The sequence below is a fragment of the Delphinapterus leucas genome, chromosome 13 (genome assembly GCF_059928025.1).
Source record: "Delphinapterus leucas isolate spDelLeu-1000000601 "Yukka" chromosome 13, BTC_Dleu_Yukka2, whole genome shotgun sequence".
Taxonomy (NCBI): domain Eukaryota; kingdom Metazoa; phylum Chordata; class Mammalia; order Artiodactyla; family Monodontidae; genus Delphinapterus; species Delphinapterus leucas.
The window spans coordinates 26,724,720-26,750,711 of NC_143141.1; the positions used below are offsets into that span (position 1 = coordinate 26,724,720).

Below are 25,992 nucleotides of genomic sequence, written 5' to 3' on the forward strand. Positions count from 1 at the left end.
CATGCCCTAGACACACTAACCAGCACACCCCACCTCAGGTCTTTGGCACGCCTGCAGCACTCTTCTTCCAGATATGCAGAAGTGGTTCATTCTCATTTTTCAAGTTCCAATTCAAATACGCCCTCCTCAGAGAGGCCTTTCTTGACTATGCTATCTAATATAGCTCCGTGGTCTTTTTTTTTTTTTTTTTTTTCAGAACACTTATTACTACTTATCACTGAACTGAATTTTATGGATTTGTTTACTTGTTTATTGTCTGTATCTGCCACTGGAGAGGCTCAAGAGATCAAGAATATATGGGCCTCCTTCACAGCTTTGTTTCCCTACACCTAGACCAATGCCTGGCACATAGTAGGCATTCATTAAATATTGAGTGAGAGAAAGAAGGAAGAGAGGGAGGGAGGGAGGAGGGAAGGAGGAAGAAAGGGAGGCGGGGAGGGAGGGAGGCAAGGAGGGAAGGCAGGAGAAGCATGTTTGGGGAAGAGTATGTGTTCCGCGTCAGAATGCTGACTTGAGGTGCCTGAGAGACACCCAGAAGGCGACATCCCCTGGGCAGTTGGAAAGCAGACTGGGAGCTCAGGGATAGACTATTAGGTTGCGCATGAAGAAAGTGGGCCCACATGCCACACTGGTACAAGCACATCCTTTCACATGTCTGATTGCCCCTTCAAGGCCAATGCTGGGAGTTGAGTGTGTGGAGTCCAGTGGAAAAGGGGTCCCTCTGGGCATGTTATGCTCAAGTTGGGACAGAGTTTTTCTCCCCTCACTTATTTGTTCTGTTCCCTGTCCTTGCTGCTGCCCTGGCTTTGGCCATTTTCCGTCTTTCTTCAGTGTCAGCTACAAGACCCGGGAGTCTGAATACAGACTAAATCCTTTCATGTCTTTTATCTCGAAGAATATCCCACCTACATCCAATCCACAGAAACTTGAGTCTAGCTTTGCCAAGAGGGTGGACTTCGTTTTACTGAATTAGGAAATACTTTTTTTTGTGTGTGTGGTATGCGGGCTTCTCACTCCTGTGGCCTCCCCCGTTGCGGAGCACAGGCTCCGGACGCGCAGGCTCAGCGGCCATGGCTCACGGGCCCAGCCGTTCCGCGGCATGTGGGATCTTCCCGGATCGGGGCACGAACCCGTGTCCCCTGCATCGGCAGGCGGACTCTCAACCACTGCGCCACCAGAGAAGCCCTAGGTCGGGGAATACTTTGCCCTTGCACTTGGCTCCTGCTGCATTTCAGCTGGCCTCTACCTCCCGTGGGGCACTCAGCACACCTGCTGCCCTCCTTTTGCAGGGTCTCCAGCTGCTGAGCAGCTCCAGGACATCCTGGGGGAGGAAGATGAGGCTCCCAACCCCACCCTCTTCACAGAGATGGACACTCTGCAGCACGACGGAGACCAGATGGAGTGGAAGGAGTCGGCCAGGTGAGGCAGAACCCGGGAGACAGGTAGAGGGGCCTTTCCACTGCAGTCTGCCCGGGCCCAGGCGGAGCCGACCAGTGGCATCTCATACCTTGAGTTCTACTAGGGCGCTTCCTGGCCCCCAAAGACCCACCTACTTGCCTTCCTTGGTGTCCAGAACTGGGTTGGATGCTAAGGAGCAAACAGAAACTTATGGCTTTGTCTCATCCTCAGAGAAATGAAAATCCTGGTGGAAAAGTAGAACAGGCACCCATGAAACCATGAGAGAATAACACAGGGGCATATATCCTTTCATGTCAAGTGGTTCAAACTAAATGTTGTAGAAGGGAAAGCACCAAGCAGGCTGGGGCAGACAGGAGTGCTTCCTGGAGGAAGAAGAATGCGTGCTAGGAAAAACCCACTTGGGGAGCTCCAGTGAGCACTGAAGCAAAGGGATTTGGCAGAGTCTGGGGCAGGACAAGCAGAGCGTAGCCCTGGAGGCACACGTGGGGAGCAGAGAGAGCTGTGTATGTAGGGGCAGTAGAAGGAAGAGAAGAGCCAAAAGGCTGGAGGAGAACCACACGGTGAAGTCACGGGAGCCAAGGGAGAATCAGGGTAAGGAGTAGCGCTGGCCATACCCAGTGCCCGGGGCAGAGCAGCCTCTAAATAGAGCTGGATTGATCAGCGGCCTCAAATGCTGCCAAGGGCTCAAGGAGAAGGCAAAATACAGCAGGGACAGCAGGAGGGGCTGGTGAGAGGAGGAGGGACCCTGACACAGAAGTTGAGAGTCTGCAAGCAGAGCATACCAATGTTTCTCAACCTTTTTTTGGATTAACGTCCCCCCCACCAAAATTTTAAATTTAAATTAACTTTGTTAAAATAGAATTAAATTTATTTCTAATGAGAGGAATGAAATGCTAAGAAATTAAATGTTGTCGGGTAGGTTTGAGCTTTGGAGTGCCCCAAACCATTGTAATATCTTAAACTTTTTTGCTCTCCTAAGAACCAATTCTTGCCCCCTTGGGGCTGATATTGCCCCCGTTGAGAATGCCTGAACGAACTGCCAAGCTGTGCCCAAGGTGGCTTTGCCTGGGGGCCACCATGACACCCAGGACCTGGCAGCTGCCCCAATCACAGCCTGGGCCCCTTTCTTACCTACCAACCTCACTCACCTCAGTAGCTGTTCTGTAGAACGAGGTGCGGATTTAACATTCCCAAGCTTCCCCCTCCAATCTCTCCTGGAAAAAGAAAAAAAGAAAAAAGGCCATTGAGTGACTAGCAAATTCCTGCAGGCCTCAGAAGGAGTGCATTCCTAGCCTCATGGCTGGGCCCAATCCCTGTCTGGAAGCTGTGGAGCCTCTTCTTATCAGCCCATTCAATGAGCCCTTACTACATGCTGAACAGTTCGCAGGCTCATCTCATTCAAGCTGCACGATGACCCTGAGGAGGCAGGAAATACTATTATCCTCGTTTTATAGATGAGGATAGTGAGGTTTAGAGGGTCAAATAGATGCAAGGGTCAGAGCCTGCAGGTAGCTGAGTCTGGATGCTAGCCCAGGGCTATCTGACTCTCCAACTTGAGTGCTTATGAACTTTGTCATGTTTTCTCCAATTTCTCAGCCACTTCTCTCCCCTTCCTTCAACTTCCAGGGACTCTGTTTTGATTTCCATGGGAGGACATAATTCTGGAGGGAATTCAACTGGTGTGAGAGATAAACGGTGACAGCCACAGAGCCCAGGACATCCATCCAGGGCTGATAAGAGAGGGGAGGACATTTCAAATGACCAGGGCCCAGTCTGTGCTACTGTGGCTTAATGCCTCTGAGGGGCTTGTACCTCCCTGGGCAAATGACTTTCTTGTCCAAGGTGGGCATATAGAGAGAAGGAAAGTTGAGAAAGGCCTTCTCCAAGGCCCAGTAGGGAGAGGGTGACTTCTCCCTACCCTGGGTAAGGTGTGCATTCAGAATCCCTGGTAATAGTTGCCAGGACCAGACTTTCCATGAGGGCCTATCATACGCACCCACAGAGCCCTTGCTGAGAAGGCCCCAGGGCTCTCAGAGACATGATTGTTGCCATAGACGAAATACCCAGTTTCTCTCTGAGTGTTGATCCATAGAGCCTTGCTCACTATAGACCCTGCAATGAAAGTGATAAACTGTAGATAATGATGTTTCTGGAGGAAGGCTCCTTTAAAATTTAAAGGGGCCTGGGGTTACCATCTGCAAACCAGGTTGTTTCCCCACAAGGCAGGCTTTCCAAGGACAGCATTTGAGGAGCCCTGGGAAGGGCCCCAGTGTAACCCAAGTGGACCTCAAACCCATAGCGAGAGGAAAGTGGAGGCTGGAAGAAGTTAAACAGCTGAACCCAATTCCAGGTTGATGGAGAAAGGAGCATCTTGAGGGCCAGCTTTGGGGCAGGAAGCAGTGGGGGAAGAGCCGCTCAGGCCTCCTTATCTCGAGCTCCTTTCTCCACCCCAGCCTCCTTTAATCTTCTCTCCAGCTCCCCCCGGCTGGTTTGCAGCTCACTGTTGGAGGTCTGAGCAGTAGGCCTCTGCAGAAGTCAGAGACAGGGTTTGGTTATCGGTGAGCAGGTCCACCTTGGCCTGGACAGCTGTGCTGGGGGCTCCTCCTGGCAAACTGCATCAGTAGAGGTGCTCTGGGCCAGGCCTGTTTGGGGCCTGTCACCCCACCAAAAAATGGGAAGAATTTCCCTCAGCTGACAGGCTGTGCCATCTACTCAGGGAAGCCAGAGGTCTCGAAAGTTTCCAGAATACAAGAATCAGCAAATCCTAGTGGGTTCTGGGCCTTCTTGGAATAACAGGAGAAAATGATAGGAGGCGGGAACAACCCCTCATGTGGACACTCAGGCCCTGAGAGGGTTGCAGGTTTGTACCCACATCAAAGAGATTGGGGGAGGGGACCTTTTAATAAAAGTATTTAATTTGTTACGGGAGTGTTTGCTTTATTGAGTTAGGAGATTAACAGAGTGAAAATCTCAAATCCGCAAGGAATTTTCCCCGGCAGTGCTTTTCTGGGGGTTATTAGTTTGGGGGATGTTTTGGGCCCTTGGGGAAAGAATCACCACTGGACAGATTTAACTGGTTTTTTGAGCTCCACTGAGCCTGGCCCTTTGTGCATGATGGGGATTGTGTGTGTGGGCATCATTTCTAATGTGATCAATGCTGGTGGGTCAGGCTGTCAATAAGATAGATTTTTATTAAATTTGTCTCTTTTGCGTTCCCGGGAGGGGAGTGCAGCTAGCTTTTTGCTGATACTGACCTTGCCTGAAGGGAGGCTTGGGTTGGGTGGGGCGGGGTGGACCCCCTCACTGTGAGCAAACAATTTACCCATAATTCCATTGTCTCTCAAGCTTGAATCTGCCTGGCTGCAGGGGATGAAGGGAAGGAGAATGATCTGGGCTGGAAGCCAGCCAAGTGTGGAGGGGCTTTTGGGGTTACTCAAAAATAGAGCTTTGAGCCTTCCATGAATTCTGAAAGCAAACTCCAAATCCAAGCTGCCTCTGATCTCAAGTCAGAGCAGACCAAAAGCGTGAACTTGCCGGAATGTTCTTATAAGACACATATGCTCTGAAAAGATTCCTGCCGTGACCAGGAAAGGGCAGAAAGAGGGGCAGGAGAAGTAGGTCATCTTAGTTGGGTCAGACCAGATCAGTACATTTTCAAAAGCCCCTCCACACATAGGCAGGGATGCTTTCTCACTCTGTATATAATGGAAGAAGAAGCCTGAACTTTGTCTCAACCCTGAAACTGTTCCTGCTTACTACCTTGAAGCATGTTCTCCTACCATCATTCTACCTCTTAGTCTGGAGCAGAAGATGCCCCAGCCCTCTGGTCTGACCACTCACCTGGGATCACCCTTATGGCGCCCCAGCTGCCCTCTCTATGTAGAAAGCAGAGCGAGGAGCTGAGAGCTCTTAGTATAGACATCAACAAACCTCACTCATTCATTCAACTACTATTTACCAAATGTTTACTGTCTGTAAGCCCTGAGCCAGGTGCTTAGAGATACAAAAAACATGGCAGATGCCATCCCTGCTCGCTCAGGCTCTCAGTCTAATGGGGCACAGAGGTAAACAACTAGATACTTGATGATGAGGTTCTAAGAAAGCACAGTGTAGGGGCACTTAACCCAGACAGGAGGGATCAAGGCAGATGTGCAGGAAGAAGAGTTGTTCACATAGACACCTGAAGGATGGGTCAAAGTTAGCCAAGAGAGGGTACGGAAGGGGGAAGAGGCCCCTGGAACAGGGGAAACAGACACAGAGGAAGCGGCAGAAGTTCCCTGTAGCTGGACTAGAGAGGGAGTGGCCAATGATGCAGGTCCTACGCAGACCATGTTGTGGAGTTTGAACTTGATGCTGACAGATCTGGAGGACCACTGAGGGGTCTGAGGCAGGAGAGAGACAGGATTGTCTGTTTGAGAGAGACCACTCAGGCTTCAATGTGAAGAATGTATAAAAGAAGGTAAGACTGGGCCAGTTAGGAGGCTGGTCCAGGTGAGAGGTGATGAGATTCTGAACCAAGATGTTGACAGTGGGAATATAGAGAAGGTGTGGATTTGAGACATATTTTTGAATGTATAATTATATATATACAACGTATAGTGTATCTGTATTTCCTTTTAAATATACTTTATTATTTAGAGCAGTTTTAGATTCACAGCAAAACTGAGCAAAATGTACGGAGTTCCCATGTGCCCTCTGGCCCTATACACGCACAGCCTCCCCCATTATCAACATCCTCCACCAGAGTGGTACATTTGTCACTGTTGATGAACCTACATTGACATCATTATCACCCAAAGTCCGTAGGGTTCATATTTGGTATTGTACTTTCTATATGTACTATAATATGTATGTACTATAATACATGCCATTATACATTTTTAGATAAATGTATAGTGACATGTATCCACCATTACAGTATCACATGGAATAGTTTCCCTGCCCTAAAAATGGCCTGTGCTCTGCCTATTCATCACGCTTTCCTTCCTAATTTTTGGCAACCACTGGTCTTTTTACTGGATTTGAGACATATCTTAACAGGACTTAATGACAGATGGCATGTGGGAGAGAAGGATAGTCAAGGAGATGCCCAGGTTTCCGGCTTGAGCAAGTGGGTAACTTGTGGTATCAATTTAGGAAACACAAGGGGAATAGCAAGGTTTTGTTGTGTTGGGTATTTTGCTTTGTTTTCCCTGGGGGAGGTTGATGATGAGTTTTGAACATGTTATGTTTGAGGAAACTCCAAGTGGAGATATCCAGCAGATCACCATGTGGACGTAGAGACCTGGAGCTCAGTGGAGAAGCATAGATTTGTGAGCCATTCGCATCTAGATGGAAATCAAACCCAAAGAAAAGGATAAGGTTGCCCCCCAAGATCTGTGAAATGAGGAGAGCACCCAGGACAGAGCGCCCTAGAACACTAACGTTTGAGGGATGGGCAAAGGAAGCGGAACCCACAATGGAGACTGAGAAGGGGCAGCCAGACAAGTAGGAGGGGAATGAGAAGAGTGCTGTGTCCAGCAAACAGGGGCAAGATGGGGAGTGGCCAAAAAGTAGGGGAAGAACTGAAGAGTATCCACAGGACGGAGGGACACAATGGTCTCGGGAGAGGGAAGGGGACAGAGGGTGGAGAAGAGAGTCAGGAGGACCAAGGTGGGTTCTCTTGGACAGTTCTTCTAATGTGCTTGTCTGTGAAGGGCAGGAGTCTCTCAAGGCGAGCATGGGGTCAAGGGAAGCTTTTGGTTTTTTTGAGAAAGATGAGAGTGAACTGAGCGCTGATGGAAAGGGGCCAGACGAGAGAGAGCGGTTTAAAGATGCAAGAGGGAGAGAGGGCCTGCTGGATGGAGGGTGCAGGGCCCTGGGCACAGTTTGGGGGCTCGCCCAGCCAGAAGGGCCCACCCCGGTGCCCTGTGACGGGCCCGAGGGAGCAGGGGGCAGGGAAGTTGCAGCAAGGTTTGGGGGCTCTGAGCAGGAGTTGAGAGTTCTGAGCTGATAATTCCCATACTATCTCTCATTTGAAGAGAGAGCAGAGTGGAAGAGCTGACTGGAGGAGGTGCAGATTGCCAAGTGGTTCTGAGGCAGGTAAGCAGCTCCAGACCCTGGCCATAGTGGAGCCATGCATGGAGATTTATGGTCAGAGGAAAGATTTTAAGGTTGCCTGACTCTGACTTGATGCTTATCTACTGGCTCGAATAATCATACTCCATAATCATACATCATTGTCAAGCTACTTTCACATCCAATATCTAGCATGGTCTTTCCTTCTCTCTCCTCTAGTCAAATACTGATATCTGACATACAGCACTGAATAAGTTGAAGGTGTAGAGCATAATGCTTTGACTTATACACATCCTGAAATGATTACCACGGTAAGTTTAGTGAGCAACCATCATTTCATACAAAGTTAAAGAAATAGAAGAAAAATTGTTTTCCTTGTGATGAGAACTCAGGATTTACTCTCTTCACAGCTCTCCTGTATAACACACAGCTGTGTTCATTATATTTAGCATGTGTACATCACAGCCTTCGGACTTATTTATCTTATAACTGGGAGTTTGTACTTTTGGCCACTTTCATCCAATTCTCCCTACCCCCACCGCCACCTCTGGTAACCACAAATTTGATCTCTTTTACTATGTTTGTTTGTTGGATTTTGAAGTATAATTGACCTACAACACTATGTTAGTTCCTGTTACACAACATAGTGATTCAATATTTCTCTGCATTTCAAAATAATGACCACAATAAATCTAGTTACCATCTGTCACCATACAAGGTTATTATATAGCTTTTGACTATATTCCCCACACTGTACGTTTCATATCTGTGACTCATGTATTTTGCAACTGAAAGGTTGTACCTGAGTCTCTCACACCTATTTTTCTCCTTCCCTCAGCCCCCTCTCCTCTGGAAACCACCTGTTTGTTCTCTGTATCTATGACTCTGCATCTGTTTTATTATGTCTGTTCTTTTGTTTTGTTTTTTAGGTTCCATCTATAAATAAAATCATACAGTATTTGTCTTTCTCTGACTTATTTCACTTAGCATAGAAGCCTCTAGGTCCATCCATGTCACAAACGGCAAGATTTCATTTTTTTATGGCTAATACTCCATATATAACGGAATATATATGTGTATACATATATATATTTTATCCATTCATCTGTTGATGGACACTTCCATAACTTGGCTATTGTAAAGAACGCTGTAATGAACACAAGGGTGCGTAGGTCTTTTCTAATTAGTGTTTTTATTTCTTCGGATAAATGCCAGGAGGGAAAATGTGATTTTATGTGAATCAGAACCTGGACCAAGTCCCAGGTAGAAGTGGGCGTGGCTCCCCCAGGCCTCAAAGTCCCTGATTCTAGCCGGCACTCTCACCTGGGAGTTGTGTGAACGTAGGATGGGGACTGCGCTAGGGCCATTCATCCCCCAGGAACTTAGTGACCCCTTACAGTTAGCGCAGCCAGGGCAGGTCTGCATGAGGCCTAGCAGACCAGAAGGGGCCGCCTTCAAAGGGTCTGCAGTCAGGTTGGGGAAGCACCAGTCCACATCCATAGTGACAGCCAGGCAGCGATGCAAGGCCTCACACAGTGGACTGAGGATGGTAAGGTTACATTAGCTGGCCAGAGAGTGTGATAGTAAGGCTAGTTCAGTGAGGAGAGCTCCTTTGGCAGGAACTCTTTATGCTAAAGTCAAGAGCCCCTCCCACCCCCATCTGATATGTCTAGCTCTGCAACTACAGCCCAAGCTCAAGTGAGCTGTCAGAACCTGTGCATGCTGCCCAAGGGAAAGAGAAATGCCACTGTCATTGTCAGGATATTTTAGGCTGCAAGTAACAGAAGCCCATTCAAGCTAACTTATGCAAAAAGCAGAACACAGGGTGACCTCACGGTACCCAGGGACAGTCAGATCTCTCAAGGCCTGGGCCTGGGAAGCCAAGCTGTTCTCTTTTTCTGTTTCTGGTCTCTGCCTCTCTCTGGGTATCTTTTTTTACCCTTCTGCAGCCAGCTTCTTCCACGTGTCCCTGCCCTAGGCCATTCCTCAGCCTCTATGCTTACATCTACTCTACTCAAGGGACCATCCCAGAATGTGTTCCTCAATCCACCAATTTCTAATTCGTCAGAGATAATCTAATTTGCCCAACTTTGGTTGTCCCATCATTGTGCCCCAGATCAGAGTTATGGAGAAGTATGGAAGGGCCGGCCATAGCCTGGAGACTACATTGGTATGGATGGCAGCAGAGCAGACACTCCAAACATATCTTTTACACGTATGTAATAGTAAAACTATGCACTTTATGCATTGACCGCAGTTGTGCTTCTCATGCCAACCAGAACTTTTACCATTCTTCAAGTTGCCCATGAGAGTATAGGTGGTGGAGTTTTGCAAAACCATCCCCCTCTTGGACAGGCACCTCAGAGGTCATGCCCTGTCTTTGTAATGGACGCCAGCAGATGTCACTACAACACCACACCAATCCCTAGGGTAGTGGAAAAGGGGAAGCTCTAACCTGTGGATCTAGGAGAACTTTGGAAAGTTTGTCTTATCCACCACACCTTTCTTCTTTCATTCTAAAAACGTTTTAGGGGATGCTGTGTTAGGTCCTGTGGGAGAATTAAAAGGAGTGAAGTATGAATCTGTTCTCAGAATGCTTATCGTCTGGTGCAGGTGTCAACAAACGTATCTGTTAAGGGCCAAACGGACAGCGTTTCAGGCTTTTTGCTCATATATGATCTCTTCTTCCTCTGCGTTCTTCTTCTCCTTCTTTTTATCGCAACCTTTTAAACATACAAAAACCATTCTTAGCTAGCTGGCCATATAAAAACAGGCTGTGGTGTGCTTTTAAGCTGTAGGGCCTGGTTTTCCCACCCCAATCTAGGGTAATAGGCAGACGTGTGCTCATACACACAGATACCTAAAAACCAGGGCAGTACGTGGGAAGTGGTGCGAACATGGCTCTCTGTCAAAAGACTTGCCCTCAAACCCTGTCTCTTATAAGCTGCTTGATCTTGGGCATCCTCCTCATCCTCAAAGGGTCTCCCTACCTACGCAATGAGACAGACCTACCTCGGCGATAGATTTGCGGATTGAAGCCTATAATATATGTGAAGTGCTTAGCATAGCGTCTGGCACATACAAGGTACTCAGTAAGCTTTAACCATTGTCAGTATTATCGTGCATGTGACAAAGTGCATGGGAGTCAGAGGAAGGAGTGGTCTCTGCAAGCTGGGCCCCTGGGGGAGCTTTGTCATAAAGGAGGTAGCCTTTGAATTAGGCCCTGAACAGCAGAGGTGGAAGAGAGAGCATCCAGGTGTAGGAGGGTGTATCTCCTGAGGGCCAGTGAGGAGAAGGTGCTGGCAGATTCTGAGGGAGACTGACAAGTCTATAAATGACAGGCCCATTAGGTAATTACAAATGCCCTCTGGACACACAGACAAGCAGCCCTCAGAGAAGTTTGCCTCCAGAAGTCTTCCCTGAAGGAGCCAGTTCAGAATTTGCCAGTAGCTTTGTCTGATGGCATTCACGTAGCCGTGGGGTCCTCCTTACCCCTGAATGAAGACATAATGTGTGTTCACCAAATGCATGAGCTGGGAGCAAGCGCTCCCCACCCCATTCAATTCTCCACAGCTCTGGGAATGCCACCCCTCTGCCCCATCCCCGCCAGCTGCACTACTGGGTACACTTTTGGGGAAGAAGTGGTTCTCCAGTAATGCCCAAATCGCACTGCATAACTAAAGGTCCTTAGAGGAGACTCCTAGGTTGGCAAGAGGAAAGACTGTCAATCACAGGGAGTTAGCCATGGAAGTTCATGGGTTCATTCCAGAACAATCTAAGAGGTCTCCACCTCTCTAGTCCCAGGCCCAGGCAAATCTCATTTGCAGGGATGGAGGATTCCAGACATCTTATTCTGAGTCTATTAAACATCTGAATCACTTTGCTAATGTGCCTCATTCTGATTCTATAATTTTCTGATGATAATTTGATTTTCCATGTATGCCTGCCTATAAGGAGAGAATGCAAGGGCTAGAAGATGAGAATGACTAGCCCTTATAACTGTTGTAAATCTCATTGTAAATTAAATAAATTGGCCTTTGGGTTTATACATCAACCCTTGTGAACTTGGTTAGTGTTAGTCAATATCCCTGGACCTAATCATCTCTGGGACAATAAAAGGACAAATTTCTGAGTCTAGTCTGGAGTGGATACCCCAAGAGGCCTGTGGGGCCTTTCTGGTGCCGTCAGCCCCTCTTTGTACCTTCTAAACTCCTGCATATGGATGTTGACCCATGCCTGCTTGCTCAGTCTTACATACTTAACAGTCTTTTAAATTCACTGTCAAGTTTGGTTTGTGAACATATTACTGAACTCAGATTTGGCTGCTCACCACTTGAAAGCCAATGCTCAAGAGACAAGTGCTGGTAGGAACAGAAAGTTTGCTTTATTCAGGAGGCCAGCAACCTGGGGAGATGGCAAACTCCTGTCCAAAAGCCAGCTCCAAAGATTCTGCTCAACCATGAAAGTTTTTTGTTTGTTTGTTTTTGTTTTGACCATGAAAGTTTTTAAAGGGAGAATCATTTGGGGAGGATGTCAGTCTTCATTATCTTCCACTGTGTGCTGACTCTCTTTTGATTGGTTGGTGGTGAGGTAATGGGCATTGTTCCAGGAATCTTGTGCTCAGCCTGAAGTTACCATCCCCTACATGGGTGGCGGGCGGCTTTAGTTCCCACAGAAGAACTCAAAGATACTATTATGTATATTCTTTGAGGAGGAACCAGGACCCTGCCCCACTGGCTGCACTTATTGTTTCTTGACTGATCCGCCTTAGTTTCTGCATTCTTTCCCTTCCCTTATAAACAATTGTTTCAATCTGCTCTTCAGAACTCTGGGAAGGTCAAGGAGGCTGAATGAAGCTTATTTCCTTCAAACAAGAAACGGGGGACACAGAAAGAATTTGTACCCAGGAGGGCCCCACAGGGTCCTGCTCCCTTTCAAACATACACACCACATGTGTAGTTTTAATCAGTTGTATAAATAACTTTTTACATTATTTCACATACATATTTTAATGCATGTGTTTGTCATTGTGTAGTATGAATTTGCCAAATAAATTGTAGGAATGGGCAAGAATTTGCTTAGGAGTTCGTCTTTCGAAAAACTTTCCTCCTGTAAATCATCTCTTGGTGCCTCTGTCAAAGACTGAACCTAGGGAGTATCTGATGGTTCTCCGGTATCTCTAGGACAGTTCTTCACTGCCCCATAAGAGAATTAACACTGGCCTTTGGTTTCTGCTGGAAAATTCAGGGCACTGATATGACTCAGTGTGGAGTTAGAGAGCTTTGCTGGATAATGAGGATAAACTGACTTTCACATTACTTTTAAGAAATGAATCTGTTAGTATCACAAAATTTATTACAAACAAGCCTCAGGCAGAAAGTGAAAATACTGTCTTGATGCTTTGTAACTAATACATGGAACGTCTTACGATGATGGCTGATGGGGTGGTCATGGAAGAGTAACAGAATAAAAGTCAATGAGCCTACACAGAGAATTAACACAGTGTGGGTATGTACGTTACAACTTTTAGGTGAGTAAACTTAACTTCGTCTGAGAAATAAATTCATACAGTTCTAAGTCTTAAAACAAGTGTTGAGAGGCAACATAAACTTATCATTAAAGGTTGCATTGTATAGGAAACTAAATTTTTTAAAAATATTTAAATCAGGGTGTCCTAAGAGTAATTTTTCAAAGAAATTAGCCACATATAATTTAATGATATTGATACGCAAAATAAGTGCAGAAGGAAGGGACCTTCACTCTAATTGCCATAGATATAGATATAGATTTAGATATGGATATATAGATTTAGATTTAGATTTAGATATAGATACATATTTAGAAATAGATATAGATTTAGATTTAGACACAGATATAGATATAGATTCCAGATTTTAATCTTATCTAACCACACATAATGGTCCGCTCATTGCTTTGTTTTCTCAAAGACCTGTGTCTTCCTTTTAAAAAGTATTGTTTCTCAGGCCCCTAGATTCTTTTTTTTTTTTTAACATATTTATTAGGGTATAGTTGCTTTACAGTGGTCTGTCAGTTTCTGCTTTATAACAAAACAAAGTGAATCAGTTATACATATACATATGTCCCCATATCGCTTCCCTCTTGCATCTCTCTCCCTCCCACCCTCCCTATCCCACCCCTCTAGGTGGTCTCAAAGCACCGAGCTGATCTCCCTGTGCTATGTGGCCACTTCCAACTAGCTATCTATTTTACGTTTGCTAGTGAATATATGTCCATGCTACTCTCTCACTTTGTCCCAGCTTACCCTTCCCCCTCCACGTATCCTCAAGTCCATTCTCTATTAGGTCTGCAACTTTATTCCCGTCTTGCCCCTAGATACTCCTGACCATTTTCTTTTTTTTTTTTTTAGATTACATATATATGTGTTAGCATACGGTATTTGTTTTTCTCTTTCTGACTTACTTCACTCTGTATGACAGTCCCTAGGTCCATCCACCTCACTAAAAATAACTCAGTTTCATTCCTTTATATGACTGAGTAATATTCCATTGTATATATGTGCCACATCTTTATCCATTCATCTGTTGATGGATACTTAGGTTGCTTCCATGTCCTGGCTATTGTAAATAGAATTGCAATGAACATTTCGGTACATGACTCTTTTTGAATTATGGTTTTCTCAGGGTATATGCCCAGTAGTGGGATTGCTGGGTCATATGGTAGTTCTATTTGTAGTTTTTTAAGGAACCTCCATACTGTTCTCCATAGTGGCTGTACCAATTCACATTCCCACCAGCAGTGCAAGAGTGTTCCCTTTTCTCCACACCCTCTCCAGCACTTATTGTTTCTAGATTTTTTGATGATGGCCATTCTGACTGGTGTGAGATGATATCTCATTGTAGTTTTGATTTGCATTTCTCTAATGATTAATGATGTTGAGCATTCTTTCATGTGTTTGTTGGCAGTCTGTATATCTTCTTTGGAGAAATGTCTATTTAGGTCTTCTGCCCATTTTTGAATTTGGTTGTTTGTTTTTTTTTGTTATTGAGCTGCATGAGCTGCTTATAAATTTTGGAGATGAATCCTTTGTCAGTTGCTTCATTTGCAAATATTTTCTCCCTTTCTGAGGATTGTCTTTTGGTCTTGTTTATGGTTTCCTTTGCTGTGCAATAGCTTTGAAGTTTCATTAGGTCCCATTTGTGTATTTTTGTTTTTATTTCCATTTCTCTAGGAGGTGGGTCAGAAAGGATCTTGCTGTGATTTATGTCATACAGTGTTCTGCCTATGTTTTCCTCTAAGAGTTTGATAGTTTCTGGCCTTACATTTAGGTGTTTAATATACTTTGAGCTTATTTTTGTGTATGGTGTTAGGGAGTGATCTAATCTCATACTTTTACATGTAGCTGTCCAGTTTTCCCAGCACCACTTATTGAAGAGGCTGTCCTTTCTCCACTGTACATTCCTGCCTCCTTTATCAAAAATAAGGTGTCCATATGTGCGTGGGTTTATCTCTGGGCTTTCTATCCTGTTCCATTGTGTATCTTTCTGTTTTTGTACCAGTACCATACTGTCTTGATTGCTGTAGCTTTGTAGTATAGTCTGAAGTCTGGGAGCCTGATTCCCCCAGCTCCATTTTTCGTTCTCAAGATTGCTTTGGCTATTCGGGGTGTTTTGTGTTTCCATACAAATTGTGAAATTTTTTGTTCTAGTTCTGTGAAAAATGCCAGTGGTAGTTTGATAGGGATTGCATTGAATCTGCAGATTGCTTTGGGTAGTAGAGTCATTTTCACAATGTTGATTCTTGCAATCCAAGAACATGGTATACCTCTCCATCTATTTGTATCATCTTTAATTTCTTTCATCAGTGTCTTATAATTTTCTGCATACAGGTCTTTTGTGTCCTTAGGTAGGTTTATTCCTAGATATTTTATTCTTTTTGTTGCAATGGTAAATGGGAGTGTTTTCTTGATTTCACTTTCAGATTTTTCATCGTTAGTGTATAGGAATGCCAGAGATTTCTGTGCATTAAGTTTGTATCCTGCTACTTTACCAAATTCATTGATTAGCTCTAGTAGTTTTCTGGTAGCATCTTTAGGATTCTCTATGTATAGTATCATGTCATCTGCAAACAGTGACAGCTTTATTTCTTTTCCGATTTGGATTCCTTTTATTTCTTTTTCTTCTCTGATTGCTGTGGCTAAAACTTCCAAAACTATGTTGAATAATAGTGGTGAGAGTGGGCAACCTTGTCTTGTTCCTGATCTTAGTGGAAATGCTTTCAGTTTTTCATCATTGAGGATGATGTTGGCTGTGGGTTTGTCCTATATGGCCTTTATTATGTTGAGGAAAGTTCCCTCTATGCCTACTTTCTGCAGGGTTTTTATCATAAATTGGTGTTGAATTTTGTCAAAAGCTTTCTCTGCATCTATTGAGATGATCATATGGCTTTTCTCCTTCAATTTGTTAATATGGTTTATCACATTGATTGATTTGCATATATTCAAGAATCCTTGCATTCCTGGAATAAACCCCACTTGATCATGGTGTATGATCTTTTTAATGTGCTGTTGAATTCTGTTTGCTAGTATTTTGTTGAGGATTTTTGCATCTATGTTCATCAGTGATATTGGCCTGTAGTTTTCTTTCCTTGTGACATCCTTGTCTGGTTTTGGTATCAAGGTGATGGTGGCCTCGTAGGATGAGTTTGGGAGTGTTCCTGCCTCTGCTATATTTTGGAAGAGTTTGAGAAGGATAGGTGTTAGCTATTCTCTAAATGTTTGATAGAATTTGCCTGTGAAGCCATCTGGTCCTGGGCTTTTGTTTGTTAGAAGATTTTTAATCACAATTTCAATTTCAGTGCTTGTGATTGGTCAGTTCATATTTTCTATTTCTTCCTAATTCAGTCTTGGCAGGTTGTGCTTTTCTAAGAATTTGTCCATTTCTTCCAGGCTGTCCATTGTATTGGCATATAGTTGCTTCTGGTAATCTCTCATGATCTTTTGTATTTCTGCAGTGTCAGTTGTTACTTCTCCTTTTTCATTTCTAATCCTATTGATTTGAGTCTTCCCCTTTTTTTTCTTGATGAGTCTGGCTAATGGTTTATCAATTTTGTTTATCTCCTCAAAGAAGCAGCTTTTAGTTTTATTGATCTTTGCTATCCTTTCCTTCATTTCTTTTTCATTTATTTCTCATCTGATCTTTATGATTTCTTTCCTTCTGCTAAATTTGGGGATTTTTGGTCTTCTTTCTCTAATTGCTTTAGGTGTGAGGTTAGGTTGTTTATTTGAGATGTTTCTTGTTTCTTAAGGTAGTCTTGTATAGCTATAAACTTCCCTCTTAGAACTGCTTTTGCTGCATCCCATAGGTTTTGGGTTGTGTTTTCATTGTCATTTGTCTCTAGGTATTTTTTGATTTCCTCTTTGATTTCTTCAGTGATCTCTTGGTTATTAAATAGTGTATTGTTTAGCCTCCATATGTTTGTATTTCTTACAGATCTTTTCCTGTAATTGATATCTAGTCTCATACCATTGTGGCCGGAAAAGATACTTGATACGATTTCAATTTTCTTAAATTTAGCAAGGCTTGATTTGTGACCCAAGATATGATCTATCCTGGAGAATGTTCCATGAGCACTTGAGAAGAATGTGTGTTCTTCGATGGAATGTCCTATAAATATCAATTAAGTCCATCTTGTTTAATGTATCATTTAAAGCTTGTGTTTCCTTATTTATTTTCATTTTGGATGATCTGTCCATTGGCGAAAGTGGAGTGTTAAAGTCCCCTACTATGATTGTGTTACTGTCGATTTCCCCTTTTATGGCTGTTAGTATTTGCCTTATGTATTGAGGTGCTCCTCTGTTGGGTGCATAAATATTTACAATTGTTATATCTTCTTCTTGGATCAATCCCTTGATCATTATGTAGTGTCCTTCTTTGTCTCTTGTAATAGTCTTTGTTTTAAAGTCTATTTTGTCTGATATGAGAATTGCTACTCCAGCTTTCTTTTGATTTCCATTTGCATGGAATATCTTTTTCCATCCCCTCACTTTCAGTCTGTATGTGTCCCTAGGTCTGAAGTGGTCTCTTGTAGACAGCATGTATATGGGTCTTGTTTTTGTATCCATTCAGCCAGTCTATGTCTTTTGGTTGGAGCATTTAATCTATTTACATTTAAGGTAATTATTGATATGTATGTTCCTATTCCCATTTTCTTAATTGCTTTGGGTTGATTATTGTAGGCCTTTTCCTTCTCTTGTGTTTCCTGCCTAGAGAAGTTACTTTAGCATTTGTTGTAAAGCTGGTTTGGTGGTGCTGAATTCTCTTAGCTTTTGCTTCTCTGTAAAGCTTTTAATTTCTCCCTCAAATCTGAATGAGATCCTTGCTCAGTAGAGTAATCTTGTTTGTAGGTTTTTCTCTTTCATCACTTTAAACATGTCCTGCCACTCCCTTCTGGCTTGCAGAGTTTCTGCTGAAGGATCAGCTGTTAACCTTATGGGGATTCCTTTATGTGTTACTTGTTGTTTTTCCCATGCTGTTTTTAATATTTGCTCTTTGTATTTAATTTTTGACAGTTTGATTAATATGTGTCTTGGCGTATTTCTCCTTGGATTTATCCTGTATGGGACTCTCTGTGCTTCCTGGACTTGATTAACTATTTCCTTTCCTATATTAGGGAAGTTTTCAACTATAATCTCTTCAAATATTTCTCAGTCCCTTTCTTTTTCTCTTCTTCTTCTGGGACACCTATAATTCGAATGTTGGTGCATTTAATCTTGTTCCAGAGGTCTCTGAGACTGTCCTCAATTCTTTTCATTCTTTTTTCTTTATTCTTCTCTGCAGTAGTTATTTCCACTCTTTTACCTTCCAGGTCACTTATCCGTTCTTCTGCCTCAGTTATTCTGCTATTGATCCCTTCTAGAGAATTTTTAATTTCATTTATTGTCTTGTTCATCTCTTTTTGTTTGCTCTTTAGTTCTTCTAGGTCCTTGTTAAATGTTTCTTGCATTTTGTCTATTCTATTTCCAAGATTTTGGATCACCTTTACTATCATTATTCTGAATTCTTTTTCAGGTAGACTGCCTATTTCCTCTTCATTTGTTCGGTCTGGTGGGTTTTTGCCTTGCTCCTTCATCTGCTGTGTGTTTCTCTGTCTTCTCATTTTGCTTAACTTACTTTGTTTGGGGTCTCCTTTTCGCAGGCTGCAGGTTTGTAGTTTCCGTTGTTTTTGGTGTCTGTCCCCAGTGGCTAAGGTTGGTTCAGTGGGTTGTGTAGGCTTCCTGGTGGAGGGGACTAGTGCCTGTGTTCTGGTAAATGAGGCTGGATCTTGTCTTTCTGGTGGGCAGGTCCATATCTGGTGGTGTGTTTTGGGGTGTCTGCAGCCTTATTATAATTTTAGGCAGCCTCTGTGGTAATGGATGGGGTTGTGTTCCTGTCTTGCTAGTTGTTTGGCATAGGGTGTCCTGCACTGTAGCTTGCTGGTCGTTGAGTGGAGCTGGGTGTTGGTGTTGAGATGGAGATCTCTGGCAGATTTTCACCGTTTGATATTACCTGGAGCTGGGCGGCCTCTTGTGGACCAGTGTCCTGAACTTGGCTCTCCCACCTCAGTGGCACAGCCCTGATGCCTGGCTGGAGCACCAAGAGCCTGTCCTCCACATGGCTCAGAATAAAAGGGGGGAAAAAAGAAAGAAAGAAAGAAAGAAGATAAAGTAAAATAAAGTTAGTAAAATAAAAAATACTTATTAAGAAAAAAAATTTTTAAGTAATAATAATAAAAAGAAATACGGACAGACAGAACCCTAGGACAAATGGTAAAAGCAAAGCTATACAGACAAAATCACACACAGAAGCATACACATACACACTCACAAAAAGAGAAAAAGGGGAAATATATATATATCGTTGCTCCCAAAGTCCACCTCCTCAATTTGGGATGATTCGTGGTCTGTTCAGGTATTCCACAGATGCAGGGTACATCAAGTTGATTGTGGAGATTTAATCCGCTGCTCCTGAGGCTGCTGGGAGAAATTTCCCTTTTTCTTCGTTGTTCGCACAGCTTCCAGGGTTCAGCTTTGCATTTGGACACGCCTCTCCATGTAGGTCGCCTGAGGGCATCTGTTCTTCGCTCAGACAGGACGGGGTTAAAGGAGCCGCTGATTCGGGGGCTCTGGCTCACTGAGGCCGGGGGTAGGGAGGGGTAAGGATGCGGGGCTCTCCTCGCGCAGCAGGAAACAAAGAGGGAAGAAAAAGTCTCTTGCCTCTTCGGCAGCTCCAGACATTTTTCCGGACCCCCACCCGGCTAGCTGTGGCGCACTAGCCCCCTTCGGGCTGTGTTCACGCCGCCAACCCCAGTCCTCTCCCTGGGATCGGACCGAAGCCCAAGCCTCAGCTCCCAGCCTCGCCCGCCCCGGCGGGTGAGCAGACAAACCTCTCGGGCTGGTGAGTGCTGGTCGGCACCGATCCTCTGTGCGGGAATCTCTTCGCTTTGCCCTCCACACCCCTGTGGCTGCGCTCTCCTCTGCGGCTCCGAAGCTTTCCCCCTCCGCCACCCGCAGTCTCCGCCCGCGAAGGGGCTTCTGGCGTGTGGAAACATTTCCTCCTTCACAGCTCCCTCCCCAAGCTGCAGCTGCCGTCCCTATTCTTTTGTCTCTGTTTTTTCTTTTACCCTACCCAGGTACGTGGGGAGTTTCTTGCCTTTTGGGAGGTCTGAGGTCTTCTGCCAGCGTTCAGTAGGTGTTCTGTAGGAGTTGTTCCACATGTAGATGTATTTCTGATGTATTTGTGGGGAGGAAGGTGATCTCCACGTCTTACTCTTCCGCCATCTTGAAGCTCCTCCGCCAGGCCCCTAGATTCTGATGTCAGTGTGGAGTCAGCCTGGATGTTTGAATTTGTTGAAAGTTCCCAGATGATCCTTGCAGCTAAGGTGAGAGCCACTGATATACTTGCTAGCCAGGGCAGGGTCAGTGGGGGTTATAATTTATTTCCATCTGAGGATGGAACTAAAGTTCAGGTCTCTCAGTTTTCAGCCCTTTCCAGATCCTAAAAGGAGACCCTCCCATCTAGTGGTTTGGTGGTGCCTAGTAACTTGCCCGATGATGATTTCGACCACTCTTGGCATTAACTGAAAAGCAGCTTGCTCTAATCATATAGTGACCAAGTTACTAGTCACAGAAAAGGCCTCAGTTCTGGACACCCTTTGCGTGACTGAGAACTGCTTCCTGTGACATGTGACTCTTCGAGCTTCCATTCAGCTCCATCCCAGTTGGGAGGGACACTTGGCATCTGCCCCTGGTCTGGACAAAATCCCTGAGAGTTCTTTTCCAGTCCAGAGATTTTCTTTCCATTTGACCTGCTTCTCCAACTCTAATTCCCCACTTTTGAAGCCAACTGTGGTATAAAGCTCACTTTGCAATGAGTTGCTTGGGATTACCCATTAGCCACTTTATCAGGCTTCCAAAAGTTTTTAAGCCTGGCTTTGGCCAGAAGCTTTTTAAAGAGCCCATTCCTTTATTCATCCTGAAAAGTGGTTAAATGTTATATTATGGAAATTTATACAAAAATTGTATATAAATTTGTATACAAATTTATACAAAAGTGGTATGTAGTAGAATGACTTCCCTCAACATAACCATCACCCAGCTTCAATGGTTACCAGCTAACTCATGGCCAATTTTGTGCCTCTATTTCTACCCACTACCCCAGACACATACACTGGTTCATGCTGACACAAATCCCACACCCCATATCAATCCATCTGTAAATATTTCAGTAGGTGACTCTATAAGATAAGCCTTCTTTCTTTTTTCCCCCATTTTTTAATTGTGGTAAAATATACTTAAATATAAAATTTACCATCTTAACTGCCTTTAAGTATATAGTTTAGTGGTATTTAATACATTCATAATGGTGTGCAGCCATCACCACCATCCATCTCCATAGTTCTTCTCATCTTATAAAACAGAAACTCAGTACCCGTTAAACAATAACTCTCCATTCCCTTCCCCCCAGCCCCAGATACCACCGTTCTACTTTCTGTCTCTATGATTTTTAGCTAATCTAAATGCCTCATGTTAAGTGGAATCATATAGTATTTGTCTTTTCATGACTTGTTTATTGCATAATGTCCTCAAGTTTCATCCATGTTGTAGGATATATAAGAATTTCCATTCTTTTTTAAGGCTCAATAATATTCCTCTGTATGACTACAGAGGCACCACATTTTGCTTATCCATTCATCCACTGGTGGACAGCGGGGTTGCTTCCACATTTTAGTTACTGTGAATAATACTGCTGGGAACATCGTTGTACAAATATATCTTCAAGACACTGTTTTCAATTCTTTGGGGTAAAGGTGGTGCTGAAACCTTGGCCTCTGTGCACTGGTGCCAAATTGAATCTCAGAGACAGAGTTTTGGGTGAAGTAGAAAAGAAAAAAAAAGCTTTGTTACTTTGCCAGACAAAGGGGGACCCAGGGGGCTCATGCTCTCAAAACTGTGTCCCAACCCAGGGGAATTTGGTGAGGAGTTTTACAGCAATGGTTCAAGGGTGGGGTTACTGGTGAGGATCAGGGTGTGTGCAGGCCTGCATTCCTTTAATCTGGCCTCAGGTGGTCTCCCAGTTAGCTTCTGTGGATCTAGAGGTTATCAAACTGTGACCTTCTCTCTGGAATGAAGAGTTCTGCAGAAGAGCTCAAAGATATTGTTATGTGTATCCCTTGAGGTGGAACTAGGACTCTACCCCAAGGCTGCACTATTGTTTCTTGACTGCTCCTCCCTTGTCTCTGCATCCTCTCTCTTCCCTGATTAGCAACTGTTTGAACCTGCCCTTTGGAATGCAGGGAAGATCACGGAGGCTGAAACCTATTCCCTACAAACAAGAAACGGGGGACACCGAAAGGCCTCTGTGCCCAGGAATCCTACAGGGCCCTTCTTGGTCTCAAAGGCCTTTCTTTTTAACACAACCACAATATTACTGTCACATCTGGAAAAAAATGACAGTAATTCTTTATTTTCATTGAATTATCCATGCAGTATTCATATTTATTTCCCAGATCACCTCATATACTTTTTAATGTGACTGGTCCACACATTGCACTTGGGAGATATGTCTCCTACATCTTTTTTTTTTTTTTTCAGTACACAGGCCTCTCACTGTTGTGGCCTCTCCCGTTGCGGAGCACAGGCTCCGGACGCGCAGGCTCAGCGGCCATGGCTCACGGGCCCAGCCACTCCGCGGCACGTGGGATCTTCCCAGACCGGGGCACAAACCCGTGTCCCCTGCATCGGCAGGCGGACTCTCAACCACTGCGCCACCAGGAAAGCCCTCCTACATCATTTTTAATCTACATGTTCCTCCTCCTTTATTTTTCCCTTGCAGTTGCCATTATTGCTAAAGAAATTGCATTGTTTGTCTTACATGGTTTTCCACATACTGGATTTTGTTGACTGCATCCCTGTGGTGGTGTTTAACATCTTCCTCTGCCCCTGTCTTTCCTGTAAAGTGGTAGTTGGGTCCAGACTCATTTGATTCCTGTCTGGCTTTTCCACAAGACTATTTCGTAGGTGGTGACCTCTGCTTCCATCAAAATGCAGCTCCTGCCCAGCTGGTCTTTGTGTGTATATTTGTGACGTTACTAGACTCCGATGATCATTGCTTAGATCATTCTGAGTATTTTAAAACACATTTAGACCCACAATTGTTGCGCTCTCTTTTTCCCAGTCATTTTCTCATAGTGATTCTCATAGTGATTACCCAAAGTAATCACTGAGGCCTCACTACCCTCAAGCAGGACGCAGCAAACATTTGATGAGCACTACTCTGGGCGGGAGATCAGAAGGGACACCAGAGAGGAAACAAGGTCCCTGTCCTCAGGAAGCTTGATGTCTGTTTGGCGGGACAGGTATATACCAAAACAATTAGGAAACATGATTGACTACAAATTAATTGTCATTTTAGCCTCTGAGCCCCAGAAGTCAGGAACTTTACTTAGAACAATCTGTAGCAGAGTTGCCTGGATCCCACCCAGATATTCTGATGCAAATTTGTCTAGGATACGACCTAAACATCAAGATTTTAGAAGTATCTGGGCTTCCCTGGTGGCGCAGTGGTTGGGAGTCCGCCTGCCGATGCAGGGGACATGGGTTCGTGCCCCGGTCTGGGAGGATCCCACATGCCGCGGAGTGGCTGGGCCCGTGAGCCATGGCCGCTGAGCCTGCGCATCCGGAGCCTGTGCTCCGCGGTGGGAGAGGCCACGGCGTGAGAGGCCTGCGGACCGCAAAAAAAAAAAAAAAAAAATTTTAGAAGTATCTGAAGTATTTTTATATGCACCCAAGTTTAAGAATCATCATCCTAGGATAGGGGTTCTTCAAGTGTGGAATATTACTCAGCCATAAAAAAGAATGAAACAATGCCATTTGCAGCAACATGGATGGACCTAGAGATTATCATACTAAGTGAATAAAGTCAGACAAAGACAAATGTCATATGATATCACTTTATATGTGGAATCTTAAAAAAACGATACAAATGAACTAATTTACAAAACAGAAACAGACTCACAGTCATAGAAAACAAAGGGGTTATGGTTACCAAAGGGGAAAGGGGGTGGGGGAGGGATAAATTAGAAGTTTGGGATTAACAGATACACACTAGCATATATAAAATAGATAAACACCAAGGACCTGCTATATAACACAGGGAACCATATTCAATATCTTGTAATAACCTATAATGGAATATAATCTAAAAAAAGAATATATATAACTGAATCACTTTGCTATACACCTGAAACTGACACAACATTGTAAATCAACTATACTTCAGTAAAAAATTTTAGAAAAAGAAATGCAGGGACTTCCCTGGTGGCATAGTGGTTAAGAATCCACTTGCCAGTGCAGGGAGACATGGGTTCAATTCCTGGTCTGGGAAGATCCCACGTACCACAGAGCAACTAAGCCCGTGTGCCACTACTACTGAAGTCCGCATGCCTTAGAGCCCACACGTCTCAACTACTGAGGCCATTTGCTGCAGCTACTGAAGCCCTCACGCTCTAGGACCCACCTGCTGCAACTACTAAGCCCGCGTGCTGCAACTACTGGAGCCCGCATGCCTAGAGCCTGTGCTCCACAACAAGAGAAGCCACGGCAATGAGAAGCCCACGCACCGCAATGAAGGGTAGCCCCCACTCACCACAACTAGAGAAAGCCCGCACACAGCAATGAAGACCCAACACAGCCAGAAAAAAGAAAAAAGAAAAGAAAAGAAATGCAGTATCTTGGGCGCCATTCCAGACCTGCTGAATTAGAACCTGCATTTTAACAAGATCCCCAAGTGACTTGTATGCACATTAAAGTTTGAGACATGCTGGTGTAGAGGTATGTACTCAAAAAATCAGAGAAATGAAAGCATAGAATGGCCATGCTAGGAAGGAGGCTTCAGAGATCCACTCCACCTTTTCAACTGGTGTTCTTGGAGCCATTCTAAGGGAAAGAGGCCATGCCCCCTCTTATACAAAAAGAATGGGACCTATGTGCCCAGAGCATTTGCCTGTGTTGGAACCCCAGACAAGTCCAACTATTCCTGAGCCACATGGCTGTATATGACTACAGGGCAGAGTCTCATCAACCCTCAGGGCAAAAATAACCTGGGAACTTCCATGGGCAGGCCACCCTCCTGGTGGCATGACCATCCAGGCATCAGTATTTTTACAAATTTCCTCAGGCAATTCTAGCAGACAGTCAAAGTTGAAAACCACAGCTGCAGACTTTGGGTCCTCCACGTTTCTATGTTCTACTCAAGGTGAAAAGTGAGCTTAATTTCTAGCTGTAGCCATAAAATACACAAAATTAAATTCAGGCCTTGGGTTTACTGTTTCAATATCTGGATTCCCAAAATAGTTGCAAGGACAACTGAAGAGGTATCCCTAGTGAAGTTGTTGAGTATCATGGACTTTTTAAAAATCAAGTTCTCAAGAGATGGTGGTAGCAGGAGTCTAGTTTTGGCATTGCCCTGAACCTGGACACTGGTAACTTTGCTTTTCTGCAAACTGTGCTCAGGTTGGTTGAGACCTTGTCTGTGTATAGAGCTAATGTTTTATGGGTACCTGTAACACAGTACAAATAGTTGAAGTCCTGGGAAATGAAGAGGACCGATTGTTCTTGCTATCCAGCGTTACTAAAAGGATGTTTCGAAGGGTTTCGACTCACCTTCCCAGATGGAGCTGCATTTGTATACGCAGGAAGCTGAAGGATGGATGCGTGGGAGAGAACTGCCCGAATGTCCACCCAGGATGTTTATGAGACAGTGTAGAAAGCAATCAACCCAAGTGGCCCCACTTACTGGGACACATCATACCTTTGGGTGGATGGGGTAAGGCTGTAGAGTAGCAAAAGCGTCCTCAGTGGCCAGGAGACGGTGTGGTTTATCTCGCGTATTTTTGAGGTAAAAGGGGGCAATTTGAGTGATTAAATAGGAGAAGGGCTCTCACGGAGAAGAGTGAGCATCTCCTGACCAAAACATTTGGACCTGTCCTTTGATTTCTTCC

The 25,992-nt window shown here is 44.4% G+C and overlaps 1 protein-coding gene across 1 annotated transcript in view; it reads left to right on the forward strand.

Annotated features, from left to right (window-relative positions):
- The window catches only part of SLC4A5 (solute carrier family 4 member 5), a 96,425-nt gene that overhangs the window by 17,873 nt on the left and 52,560 nt on the right, over window positions 1-25,992 (forward strand). The window contains exon 3 of the mRNA XM_089922948.1: window positions 1,290-1,419. Within this exon, the coding sequence (XP_089779074.1) occupies window positions 1,290-1,419 (130 nt within the window). The remainder of the gene's footprint in view (window positions 1-1,289; window positions 1,420-25,992) is intronic.